The sequence below is a fragment of the Macadamia integrifolia genome, chromosome 3 (assembly GCF_013358625.1).
Source record: "Macadamia integrifolia cultivar HAES 741 chromosome 3, SCU_Mint_v3, whole genome shotgun sequence".
Taxonomy (NCBI): domain Eukaryota; kingdom Viridiplantae; phylum Streptophyta; class Magnoliopsida; order Proteales; family Proteaceae; genus Macadamia; species Macadamia integrifolia.
The window spans coordinates 13,529,430-13,543,737 of record NC_056559.1 but is presented as its reverse complement, the minus strand read 5'-3'; the positions used below and the strand labels follow the sequence as shown (position 1 = coordinate 13,543,737).

At 41.8% G+C, this 14,308-nt stretch overlaps 1 protein-coding gene across 1 annotated transcript in view; it reads right to left on the bottom strand.

Moving 5' to 3' along the window:
* Nucleotides 1–13,205, bottom strand: part of LOC122074756 (translation initiation factor IF3-1, mitochondrial-like) — a 37,185-nt gene extending 23,980 nt beyond the window's left edge. Inside the window, exons 1-3 of the mRNA XM_042639716.1 lie at nt 12,496–13,205; nt 12,317–12,407; nt 10,778–10,845 (exon numbers count right to left, since the gene is read on the bottom strand). Coding sequence (XP_042495650.1) covers nt 10,778–10,845; nt 12,317–12,407; nt 12,496–12,702 — 366 coding nt within the window. The 5' untranslated portion in view covers nt 12,703–13,205. The remainder of the gene's footprint in view (nt 1–10,777; nt 10,846–12,316; nt 12,408–12,495) is intronic.
* Nucleotides 13,206–14,308: the final 1,103 nt, after the last annotated feature.

Below are 14,308 nucleotides of genomic sequence, written 5' to 3'. Positions count from 1 at the left end.
TTGCGTGGCTTGCGTCTTTAAATTCTTAGATGACGAATGGTTAGGACGTTATTTTAGATACATATGTTTAGGACGGTAATTAGAATTAGATCACAACCATTAATCGGTTCACTTTCGCATTATTAAAAGAAATAAAAAAATAAAGTGGATGCTCTCCCTGTGTTCGACCCGTAGCTACACTGATCCGTACGCTTGCGGTTACATTTTAAATCCCAACATCCAGCCAGAGGGAGTTGGAATGGCCATTTCCAATAGAGTAGGAGATAGTAGTAAGGGCTATGATTCTGGAGCTGAGAATGTTATTCCAGATCCAACAGGCATCTGAGGGGGTGGGGGCAGACCATAGGGAGTCTTGCTTCAGGAGGGAGGAGTAAACCCAAGAAACACATATACTTTTCTGCTTGGAGACAATCTTCCAAATGAGCTTGAGAATTCTAGCAGAATTGACATCTTTGATCTTTCACAGGCCCAACCCACCATCAGCTTTGGGGAGACAAACTTGATCCCAACTAAGAGGCCTGAGGAATTTGGAAGAATCAACACCTTTCCAGATGAAGGAACAAAGAAGTGTGTCAATAGATTTGGTGGTGTTCGAAGGGAGAATCACCAGTAGAGATACATAGATTGTAGCACTGATCTGATGAGAAAGAGATGACCAGCATAAGATAGGAGTTTCCCCTTCCATAGTTGGATTCCTCATAAGATCCAATATGGGAGTGTAGTGGTGGGTAGAGAGCCTAGAGGAGATGAGAGGCAAACCAAGGTATTTGACAGAGAGGGAGCCTATGACAAGTTGAATCCAATTTGATAAGATTTTAGCAATGAATTTGTACAGTATATTACAAAGGGAGATATATCTGAAGTCTGGCATAGAGACATCGCCATCTTTTTTAAGGATGAGGCAGAGGAAGGTGTGGTTTACCCTTTGATTTGAGAAGGGTAAGGAAGAAACTCTCAATGGTATGGTTAAGATCATATCAGATGACATGCCAACAAGAAGAGAAGAATCCCATACTAAAACCATCAAGCCCGAGGAACTTATTGGATTTGTGGTAGAGGACAGCAACAAGGATCTCATCTTCAGAAGGGCTGGCCTAGAGAGATGGGAGGAGATGGTCAAGGATGAATTTTTTGATGAGGTTCTGAGGAACAGGGGGAATGGGAGGACGATGAGGGATGAAATAAGTTAGAGAAGTAGGAAGCAACTTCAAATTTGATATCCTTAGGGTTAAAGAGAGTAGAACCATCGTGGGAGATTAACTTGGAGATGGAATTGGTATTTTTTTCTTAACCTTGAGGGATTGGTGGAAGAAGGCAGTATTTGAATCACCAAGCTCAAGCCATTGATTCTAAATTTCAAGCGGCGGAAGCTTTCTTCCTAGGTAAGGAGGGAGAGGAGATCGGAGGGGACAAACTTCTCTTCCTCAGCAAGGGAGGAATTGAGAGGATCAAGTTGGAGGCTAGCTTGGATGAGATCCAATGTATCCTTATAGGAAGAGACATTCAAAGAGATATTACCGAAGAAGAGAGAGTTCCATCTCTTCACAGCAGATTTGACATTTCTGAGCTATCTGGCAAAGGCAATGAGGGGAGAGCATGAACAGGGATGTTCCAAGAATTTGAAAGGCTTAGGACCGAAGGAAATATGGCGCAGGACATGAAGGGAAATAAAGGAGTGATCAAAGATACCTAGAAGATCAAAGCAGGCATGAGAAGAGGACAAGTCAAGCTTCATTGACTAAAACCCTATCTAATTTGCAGGCAATGTGCGCTTGACCAATCCTACTGTTGGTCCAAGTGAACTTGGACCTGAACCATCTAAGGTCATTCATACCAATATCATCAATGCACTCATTGAAGGAATCAACAGATTGGAGGTCCATGGGAATGCCTAATAACATTGAAATCACCTGCTAGGCTCCAAGGGATCCAGTAGAGAAGGGCAAAGGTCCAGATATCGGTCCAGAGGGAGGTCCTATCATGGGCTCCGTTAAGAGCATAGATGACAAAGAAGAAACAGAACCAGCAGAAGAGGAGATGGAAAGGTGGATGAGGAGAGGAGACTGGGACAGGGAGCTGAAGGAGGAGGGGGTTCCAGAGGACCCAGAAACGACCATTAGGGCAGTGAACATAGTTAGCAAGGAAGGACCAGGAGGGGGCTAGGAAGTAACAATGCGGGAGGCATAGGGCTCTAGGACACAGGTTTCAAGGAGAAAACATAAGGCTAAATGGAAGTCTTTAATGCAGACCCAATGACGGCATGCTTGGACAAGGAGTTCAAACCTCGAACATTCCATATGGTCCAAGGGGTCATTTGGAGGGGGAGGGAAGGGGTTTCAATTGCTCGAGGGAGTCGAGGGAGGCCGTGGAGAGGATCGGGCCAGGATTGGATTTCTACCTATGGTGGTATTCCTTGAGGGGGGGAGGGACTGGGAGCTATTCCTTTGGAAGAGATAAGAGAACTGAGTGTGGATGACTTAGGCTTCCTTCGGATGATGGCAGTAACCTCAAAGGAGTTGCTGAGGTTGGTCCTGTGCCTGAGATAGCCCTAGGAGATTGGCCACATAGAAGGGACACTGGAGCACCTTCCAAGATGATAGGGGGACCTGCGTAGTGGAGAGAGAGCAAGCGGCACCTTCAAAGAGATCCAAGTCTGGCAGGGGGCCAAAGGCATCGTGAATAGCAGTGGCTTCCATACGGTGCTTAGGCGAGGGCCTGGGCCAACAGCAAGATGAACAGGAGGGGCTTGTGCTGGTCGGAGGGATGTTGGTGCACCTTCCGAGGTGAAAGAACCAGGCAGGAGGCCTACGACAGGAAGGTGAGTAGCTGAGCCCATAGGGGCATCAATAGGAGAAAAGGTATGAGGGACATAAGTGGGCGGGAGGACTGGAGGGCCAGCCGCCGAAGTACAAAGGCCTAAAAGAGGCACATGGGTGGTCTGGAAAGGGAGCCTGATGAGAGGAATGAGCAGGTCGAAGAAAGAGAGACGAATAGGGGCAGTGGCAACGATATGGTGGTGGAGGTCCAAAGGAGAAGAGGCGGGAGGCAGGGGGATGTGGAAGGCAAACGAGAGAATGGAGAGGGTTGCGGATGGGAGAGAAGTGGGAGGGAGGGAGAGCATCACTGGTTGGGAGCTCAGGCAAGGAAGGAAACCCGCATGGAGCCCCAAAGAAGTCGGGTTAGAAAAGAGAGTATTCGGGTAAAAAAGAAGACGGGTCGAATAGATGGGAAGATGGGTCAGGTTGGTGGATGAGGTAGCAAGAGGGGCAGAGCTGAAGAGGGAATGTTTGGATATAGGATTTAGGGAGCACGGCAAGGGTTGGAAGGTAGGTAGGGCCCACAAGACCAGGAAGTGGGTGTGCCGAAGGGATGCTTTACGTTTAGAGTAGTGGCGGTGGGACTCACGTGGGAGGGAGAAGAGAGGGATACAGGAGAGGAGATAAGGGGAATCTCAGAGAAAGGGACGTGACCTGGAGGGAGGCCAAGGTTGTCGGGCATACTTGAGGTATCAACTAGTCGATTCAACAAGAGGCAGGAGCTTTCACCGGAACAAAGGCAACATCAGTCTAAGGCTGCAACTTCAGGTTCTCTCTATTTATTTAATTTTAATTGCGTGGCTTGCGTCTTTAAATTCTTAGATGACGAATGGTTAGGACGTTATTTTTTGGACGGTAATTAGAATTAGATCACAACCATTAATCAGTTCACTTTCGCATTATTAAAAGAAATAAAAAATAAAGTGACTGCTCTCCCTGTGTTCGACCCGTAGCTACACTGATCCGTACGCTTGCGGTTACATTTTAAATCTCAAACAGTCGCCTTCAGAGAGAGAGCAAGCAGATGAGGCGTAAGGGAGGACTTCAGAAGAGTCGCAAGAAACACATTTTTTGTTGTGTGGCCAAACATCTTGCAATATGAGCATTGCAGAAGTCTACTCATACAACACCGCTTGGTCAAAGGTGAAACCCTCGCCATCCATGATGGTAACAGTAAATGGGAGGATGTGATCGGCTGAAACTTAAACACAAATTCTGGCATAAGCTAGTCTATCCATGAGCTTCGTTTTTTGGGTCCAAGAAGAGAGGTATTCCAATAAGAGAGCCAACAATACTCGGCCCCTAAGCACAACAAAAGTGAAGGGTGAGGTTTGGAAGAGCTATCCATATGTGAATTTTTTTTAGATCGACTTTTGCAAGGGGGTGTATTGGTCCCAATGGCGCAAGAAAATAGGTTTTTTCCCAACTTGCCACGGACCACATTCAAGAGCAGTGAGTTAATGGACTTCTTCAGAGAAGTTGAAGATGAAAAGCCCATTCTCCAGGAGAAAGGCAAGGAGTCTCCATTGCTTAGTGAGAGAAGACGTCACAATGTGAAAGGGGGGGGGGGGGGGGGAAGCTCCAAGGCAGTGCCCAACAATGCAATTACGCCATTTGTGAATTTCTGCCTCAAGTAAACCTGACAGACAGAGGCCCACCTCCTTGCCATGGAAAGTGGTTGGAGGAACAAAGAAGAGGATGGAGGGGGAGATGGAGGGGGAGATGGAGGGGGAGGGGGAGGGGGAGGGATTGGAGGATTTCACAACAGAAGACCAAGTTTTGGGAGAGGAAGAAGGGGGAGGAGGAGGGGGGAGGCAAGATTCAGAGATGGAGGGGAGGCAGCGGTGGAAGCCGCCGGAGGGCTGTCGGACATGGGAGGTGAGTTGTCTGATGCTTGAGATTATACCTACTAAGAAATCTAAAGGATATTTTTTCATTAAAAAGAAGCAGAAGAAAACTTTAAGGGTTGTGTGAACAAGGTAGTAATTGTGGGTGCTAGTCGGGCTTCTAAACTACAGTCAGTTGGAGGAAGATATAAATTATGTGCTTCTTGACTTCTTCTTAGGAAATTACCATGACTGCTAAGTGCTAACAAAATAACTTATCCTCTCACTCATTTCCTATTTCATATTTCATGCAGAAAGAATTAATTCATTAGTAGTAAATAAATAAACAACTCAATATGCACTCCAATGATTTAAGGATTTGCTGATGCAGCCAGCGGGAAGAAAAAAGGGAAAATCCATAAACAACCACGGTTCCATCCTTTCCAGCAGCTATCTAGTAATTTCAGCAGCAGCAGAGGTGTAGAGTTTCCAAGTTCCTATTTTTGTTCCCCAGCTTACAATTAGTTTGTAATCCTTTTTTAGTCTCCAGTAGTCTGCTAGCAATTAAGTTGTAGCAATTAGACTAGATTCAGTTTTTTATTTTCAGTTTCTGGTTATTTTCTTCTATTTCCTTTTTTTTTTTTTTTTTTTTTTTTGGGGGGGTGGGGGGGGTGGGGGGGTGGGGGGCTGGGGTGGGGATGGGGGATAGTTTGTACTTGGGAGACAAGCAATTGGGCTCATCCCTGTCCTCTAAAGAGGGGTCAAACCCTTCATCAAACCTATAGTTTTGATCAATAGAATTTCTGTTTGTTGTTTAAATCTGTTTGGGTTCCCAGTGAATGTTGGAGTGGATTCTCCTTCGTCTTTTGGGTTGATTCCCTACGGCCACACAATGGGGATTTTGGTCCCACTGTTGCTGCTATTCAAACCCCGCAGCTTCAATTTCAGTTCCTGGAAAATGCCCATTTAAAGCGCTATCGATCTGATCTGTTCCCTTTCCCTTTCACACACCCTTTGGGCTACCCTAATTTTGAGCTATTTGCCATCAAGCTACAACTTGCCATATCTCCCTCAAACCAGTTTACCCATCAACCTAGCATATCCTCTTAAGACCAAATCCATCCATCAAACCCTAAGACCCTAACCAGTCCCATCTTTCACCCTTCCCCTCTGGCCAGAACCTACACCAGATCCAATTGCTTTAGTTTCCCTTCCTGTTTTAGGGCCTGAAAGGTGCCATCCAGACAACCACTCGACCTGGATTTTACCCTCTTCTGAACCCTACTTCGATATTTATCAAAAATCTCCTCTGAGCCTAGTTCTGACATAATTTCTGATATCTTAATTCCCCATTCTTTCTGTCAAAGTTTCTACTTAAATATCCTGACATTAGACTTAAATTTCACCCTCTGTTTCAAACCCTAACATTGAACTTTAATCTTCCCTATTTAGATATAACCAATTTCAACCCAAATCCATAATTAGAGTTGGAGTTTTCATATTGCAACCATTTGGTCAGTAGCAACTGATGTTTGAAATAAGCACAACTAAAAATAAAATGAAAATGAAGCACCAGAAAGGCTCACAAGAGGCCTTTCTACTAAACCTGATGCAAATTGATTCCTAGGCTTGAAGAAAGCCGTAGGAATCCAAAAGCTCATGTCCACACGCCACCTAGTGACCAAGACCCTTAGGCCTTTGGGCCAGCCAGCCAGCCAATGTTGCTGGGAGTTACTGGTTCTCCCAAAACCAAATCATGGGGATGGCTTCACCTGCAACTTATGTTTTATTTAGTTAAGATTCTTTCCTTTTTATTGATAGTCTTTGTTTCAATTTTATTGTTACTTGAGTCAATGACAAGTTAGGCTTTAGTTGCTTGTGGAATAAGTCTCAGTTTTTCCTCGTAAGAGACTTCCCTTTTTGGTTCTAGTACTTGACGCTATATATGTAATGGACCTATTGGTCCTCCTCACAATTTAGCGGAAAGGAAAAACCTTTTCTTTGTGCAATTGAATTCCAATGAGATACTTTATTGGGATGAGATAGCCTTGGCTGTGATAGCCTTATCCCTTCCAGTTTTCCCCTAATCGATACTCCTCTCTTTCCCCAATCTCTGAGTTTTGTTCTGGTCATCTGAGACCCATCGAACCAGCTATCCAAGCTGCTGTTTTAGTCTCTATAATCCCAATCGAGTTCTCAAGTTGCTGCTGCTGTTGGTTGCTGACCTGGGGAGCTATTCCATCACTTGCAATACAGGGTTTTGGGGTTTTTCTCTAAAACCTTAACTGTCGGTCAATCTCTCCAGTCAGCTCCACTCAATGGTGGTTTGGGCCTGATCTGAGGCCTGCTCAGTGTTCTGCTAGAAATCTCCACTTTATGCCCTAATTCAAGAATTCAGGTATCTCAATATCAGTCCATTAATTTTCTCTGCGGTTTAGAGGTTTGTTTCACCCTATTAGGACCTAAACTCAACTGGCGTTCAAGGCCCTTCAAGCAGCTGTTTGCTGGTATACTGTTCACTTTTAATTTTCTGGGTTTTAACCCCAGATTTATGCCCTGCGGTAGAGGGTATTGAGCTGCTGGTTGTGTTATCTTGTGGCTGAGTTTGCTCTTTACCTTGTTAAGTGTCATTGAGGGTTATAAGGGCTGTTATAGCCTATTGTTTCCTACTGTTAGACCCATATTAATATACTGTTGTTAAATCTGACAATACCTATTGTGGGTGTTATCTGTGATCCAATCTGGGGTTAGGATAGTTATTACCTATCCTCACATTAAAAACATCGCATACTGATTATTGAGGCAAGGATTTAAGACTATGTCACAACATGCAACAAGAAGAATCAACAATTGCATTCTGTCACTGGTCTACCTGATTCAAGTGAGTACCCAAATGAAATTCACCATTCATTCAAGCTCTGTCAGTACAACCCCCCCACCCCGGATACCGTATCAGTACTCTTCATCAATCAACTGAAATTTGACCATGCATTAAACTCTGTCCTCGACGCAGAAGGTTCTATACAACCAACCTCCTCAAGAATATAAAAATAGATAAATGGCTGGAACACCTGAAAATTTGCTTTGGCATGGACAAATTACTTTAACATTCCTCATGTAAATTGTGGGCTGTGACACTTTTTCAATCAACACTACAGCAAAGACATCCAACATTTCATGAACTGAAAATTAAAACACAACCAACAAAATCAGTAATGAGGAGAGGACTCCTCTCAAGTGATACCCCAGTACACAATCACAATTAAGTTCCTCTGTTGTTTTTGTGGTTCCTTCTTTTCGATAGGAAACAACAATCCAAAGGGCAAAGAGAGAACCTAAAATAAAATTCCAGAACTCCTATTTCAGTACCAATGCTTGCCACATATTGCATGGATCATGTGACACCTGAAAATTTGAATTTTGAGGCCAAGGGAATGGAAGACAGAAAGTTGTCTTGATGTTCTTCCCCTTTTATATCAAAACAATCTCCCCACATACTCATGTTTTCTACTTCTGATGCAGAACAAAGGTTTCAGCACAAGTACGCTTGCAAGAGAAAGACCAGGCCAGAATAATGGCATGCAGTTCAGCACGGTTTAATTTCAAAGATCTGTTTCAGACGTGGTTAGTCAATTCTGGACTAGAGAGGTTCACATCCTGCAGTCCAAGTCAATTGTGGACTGGAGGTGTTGACATACTGCAGTCCCAGTATTTGTGAGCTGAAGGTGTTCACACTCTGCAGTACAAGCCAATAGTAGGCTGGAAGTTTTAAGACTATAAGTCCAAATTGTAGGCTGAAGGTTTTCAGACTGTAAGTCAATTTAGTCAAGAAGTTTTCAGATTATAAGCAATCCAATTTTGGTTTCTATGGGACGCTATAAATAAATGTACTGGCCAAAGGCACAAAAGCATGATTTGATGAATGGAATTGCTTTCAGCCCTCGAATTAAGTGAGATTCGGAGCACTTATTTGTTGTGAGATTGATGTAATCATGATGACAAGCATTAATACTGAGTCCTTCCAACATCTTTCTCAAGCAACTGCACTTCTTTTCAAATGCACTCTTTCCAAGACATTTCAGACAGCTATATTCGAACAGCTCTTTTTTCCCTTCCCTATATATATATATAGGGGATAAGAATGCTTCCTAGTCGTGAGGCCCCTACACCATCACGGGAGCCAATGAGGGGGCGCACATTGGCATCAACAGGGGGTGGGGTTTTTGTATTTCACAGCAGTGTGGGTGTCATTTCGCCCCCCGGTATCTAGGCGTAGGGGCCGCGCAACCAGGGAGAGTTCCTTTGCACATTATATATATAAATATATATATATATATATATATCTTTTGGTTTGAAAAGATAAGAGTTGATAATTTGTATTTTTGGAACTTGTGGGTGTCTCATGGTGAGGCCCCAATGTGAGTTTGAGGTCAACCTGTGGTGAAAGAGTACCACACTTGGGTTGAGTAAGTCCCCAAGAGACCCGGAGTTAAGTGGTCCTCTCTGACCCTTACTATCTGTACTTTTCTTCATTTTCTATCTCATTAGCATTTTCCTTTTTTTTTAGCTGCATCAGAGATGTCGGAAAGCATTTGGGATGCCAAGTCTGTGATTCATGTAAAATTCCTGAGTTTTTTTTTTTCTTTCCTTCTTATTTTTCTTATCTTTTCTTATTCCTTCACTTCATCAGTTAACAGGTCAGTATTTCTGTTTCTCTGTCTGGTGATTTTATATGTTATGAATTAATAATGGGTTAGTTTCTGAGTTATATCTTGTTGATCCCCTTGCTGAAACAGTCGGTTGAATTCCCTGTTGGACCAGATCTTATTTCTGTTTCATCTCGCATTCAGTGTCCTGTTTCTATTAAACTCCTTCAAAATCTTATCTTGTTAGAACTGGATCCGTTACTGTTTGTTATGGATCTGTTCACTGGTTAATTGCTGGTAATAATCCAATCTTTAAATATCTGTTTTGAAGCAGTAAAATCCTGCATCGATTTCTCAATTTTCCATTTAATTTTAGTTTCCTATTTAAAGTAGGAAACCTTCGTATTTTTAAAATCAGACCGTTGGATTGCTTTCATTTTTTAATATTTTATTCTCCAAAACTATTAGGTCACTCAACCTGAAATTTGACCAGATCCAACTTGCTGATCATCTGATATTTAATTTCTCATAATTCTGGTATGTTCCTTTTATATTGCGATTCTGGAATTTTCTGTTGTTTCTACACCCTAGCCTTTATAGGTGCTCTAGAAAGCACATTAACTTCCCACCTAGTCCAAGGTGCAAGGAACCCATGAAATACTCCTTCCTATTAATTGAAGGAGCCAAGATGCTAAGGCTCCATTGCCAATTGTTGGCCAATGTGCCACCTGGCCCAACACAAGTGGGTCAACCTTGCCTCACTCAAATCTTTTCTGTTGGCAAATTTAACACACTATCTCCACTAGGAAATCATTTTACACCCTATGACAGTGTCTTTTGGAACTCAAACTTCGTGGATGTTGATTGTCTCATCATCTAATCATAACTAATGGAGCCCAATCCGACATGGTCTTGAAAATTTTTTAAATCCGCCAACTTGGTTTTAAGAACATGGGTCATTGATAAAAACAAAGGGAAAATCCCAATAGAGTGATTCATACGGTTGAGAGAGCCGCATAGGCCGCCAAATTTGACATATGGCATATCCAAGAGATTCCGCATCTATATCAATGGTCAATTTGACAAACTATCAGTCCATATGGCAGAAAAATGGTGAGGCAGAAAGGATCTATGTACCTGGATATGCTATGTTTTGGTTGTTGACATTGATCAAGCATCAATACTTATTCCCAAGAAGGAAACAGGCATCCTTAGAAATGTATCATCTAAACTTAACCTCTAAACATAAGAATAACACATGTGAAGAAAAAGGTATGAGGAAGGATTATAGAGAGGTTAGATACAATGACTGAAGTGGGGTGAATGGGAGGTGGCCATTGACAGAAGGCTTCTGCAAATGCCCTATGCCGTTTTTTCCCTTTTTTCAAAGAATTAGTGTACTTCGACTTGGATCTAATTAATGTTTGTACTTCGACTCTGATACATGCCTTGTTGCAAGTGAAATGGATATATAATTATATAAATTTACCTCAACTAAATCAAGCTTGAGCTTCCTTGCACGTTCTACAGCCTCACGCCTCGAGACAATTGCATGCCCTACGAATGCATACAATGATACAAACATTAATTAGATCATGTTATGGTTAGCAGTTACTATCTACTGCAAGTCTGCAACACATTACACACTGTCATCACCATAACATATTTTCAGATATTTGATTCATCCTTATTCTCTCCATTAACTGCTTTATGATCCAAGTCATAGTTGTCAAGGTGTCTCTTAGACGAAGCCTTGGTCGCCTACGCAGGAACCTTGGATGTTTAGGTCGCCTTTTTGGTTTCGGCTTGTTTTCAAGCCCCTACTAACGCCTTGGATCACCTAGATGCCATGACAACTATGATCCAAATAATGAAGAACAACTAAAGGCTAATCAAAATTGAAACTAAATAACGAACAATCACGAAAACTAGAGATTCACATGTAAAAATGCTAATACAGTAATTAGAGATATCCATTAGGGCCCGAAACATTTAATTACATCATACAGAAATGCTAGAGTTTTACAAAAATAGAAAAAATAATTTGTTTCTATACGCATGGACACTAAAAGGTATTGAGACCGTTTCAACATGATAGAAGGAATCCAACTCCAATTTTGCAAATCCACTAGCAGATTTTTTTTTCCCCACAGAACCATAAAAGCCTTTTCCCATATCAAAAAGACATAATTTAAATTTATAATGGGAGAAGATACAAATCAGCCCATAGTTGTCATGGCATCTAGGTGACCCTAGTCATTGAGGAGGGAAAAAATCAAGTTACCCTTCTAGCAAAGAGCGCCTCGATGGCTTGAAAACTATGCTTTAGCTCCACTTTCTTGCCTTAATATCAAATTAAACTAAAAATATTCTTTTGATAGATAAGATTCAACTAAAAGTATAACAATCCAGATGAATTTAACTTAAGCCTTTTTTTAATTATATATATATATATAGGAAACAGAAATTTGTAAAAGGTCTAAGACCAACATAGTACTTCTAAAACCTAGACAACATAATACAATAAGCAAGAGAAATTGAAATCGATACATGAACAGAAACAAGAGTAATCCAAAAATAAAATAAAGTTCAGGTTCCTAAGTTTTCTGCAGTCCGAACAAACCTTTCAGCCTCTCTATGGTTATTGGTGGATAAAAATCCACTACACTTGCAAAGATCTACATTGGTGCATACTTCTTTTCTGAAAAAACATCTATACAAATAACAATGTTTTCAGAACATTTTAACACAACCATGAATCTAGACACATAGAGGGCATGCCCCAGCGCAATGGTAAGGTTACTCCATTGCAACCTAGTAGTCATGGGTTCGAGTCAGGAAATAGCCTCTCCGCAAAGCGGGAGTAAGGCCATGTACATTATGACCCTCCCTAGACCTCGCAGTGGCGGGAGGCTCGTGCACTGGGTATGCCCATGAATCTAAACACATGTTTCAACAATAACATGGAAATAGAATTCAGTCCGGATAGAAGTTTCTAACGCATTCAAATTAGTTATAATATATTTACCTTCATCCAGGACAAGCCTAATAAATTCAGCAGTAATCTGGTCATTAATCCTAGGCCCACCAGAATCTTTCACTTCCACCTTCGATTTAGCCTGAAATTCCGTTTATCATAATAAGCTAATGAATCCGCAACATCAGAAGATGGAAGAAGTAGAATTGTGAAACGGAACCAAAGAATACCTGGACAGGTGCCGCGAAAAACCGAACGGTGTCGTAAAGCTCCGATCTCTGCCGGAAAAAGGAATCAGTATTCCTTGAAACCTGGGTTGTGTTCCTTCGGGATATTGAATTTGCCAACCTAACATCAGGAACCTGACAGTAACACCTCTTCCATGGAGAGGATAGGCTACTGATCCTGGAGTATCTAATCCGACACCAAAAAGCCATTTTCCCTCTGAACTATAGAACCATATCCATTCAATACAGGTTCTAATGTTCAAAGAAAACCCACAAAAAGCAAATAAATTCCAATCAAAATCTTTGCTTATACGAACTTCTGGGTTTTGGAATTTCAAAGACGAGGGAGTGAGGGGGATAGAGCCCCAATGAGGATAAGCGATTGGAAAATAAACCCTAACTCACTGCTCTAGCCACCGGCTTACAGGGAAGAACAGATGAAGAGGAAAAGATTGAAACTTAAGCCGTGGAGCAAATCGTTACAAGGAGAGGGATCTATAATCTTATAGTAGAAAATAAAAGAGAGGAACAAAAGAGAAAACAAAAACAGTAAAAAATGAAAGAAAATAAACAAATAAATAGAAAAATGGAAGAAAATTATGGAGTTTCCAGTTTCCTCACACGAACGAGAGAGAGCTTGGACGGGAGGGTGGGGGTAAACACACCAGCTAATAGCCTAATATTGAGGACTGGTTGAGAACCCAAACCATATCAATCCACATCAAATCCGTCTGGTAATTATCGTGGGATATCAACCACCATATAACTAGATTTACCAACCAAAAAAAATTATAACATATATATATATATATATATATGTTGCATACTTGACTTGGATATATGGGCTTAGGGCTGTAGGAAGGTCAAGTTGGGCACGGCCATTGAAAAGCCTAGTCCAAACCTTACTCCCTTAGCTACGTCGAGGCCCATCCTGGCCCAACCCTAACTCAGCGCTTGAAAAATCTAACATTCACCCACTCTTAGGCAAGGATTAAAGTATCGGTATCGGTATCGGTCATCGTATCGATCAGTCAAAATTAAGATACGTATCGAAAGGTATCGTATCATATCGGAGATATACTAAGATATGCACATAAATAGATAGGGAACACATTTTTACACACTTTTGCATACAAAAAAACAATTAAAAAAGCTATATAACATGTAGAATGCATAAATACTTAAGTAGAGGGTATCGTATTGATAGACAAATATATTGAGTTGAAAATGTTCAAAATTATGAGGTTTCTTACAGTTTTTTATTTCCTCATTGCCATTACCACTGTGATGAGTGCCATGAAGAGTGTCGTGGTGGTTCAAATCCTTGGCTAGGACCTTCTTCTTCAATAAGAGCAACTAAGATGATGTTCTGCACTTGTCACATATAGGCACAATATTTACCCCAGTCAAAATATTTATGGTAGTGGGTCTCCCATTCATTGTAGAATCTTCTGTACTGCTCAGGAGTGGCTAATGTTGGTCCTGCATAAGTCCCATATCCATAGTCTGAAGAAGCACCTGAAGATACATGGTGTCCATGTCCGGATGAGGAACCAGCATGATCTGAACTTCTATACTGCTTTGGATTGACAAATGATTGTCCTGCATAAGTCCCATATCCATAACCTGAAGATGCATCTGAAGATACATGGTGTCCATGTCCGGATGAGAAACCAGCGAGATCTGAACTAATGCTCAATAACTCCATGCTACTCATCAATGCATCAGTAGCCATTGAATTGTGGGATCGCCTACCCCTCTAACTATAAGACTTTGGTTATGTGCGAGCACCATGATGACTATCTTGGATTGCATG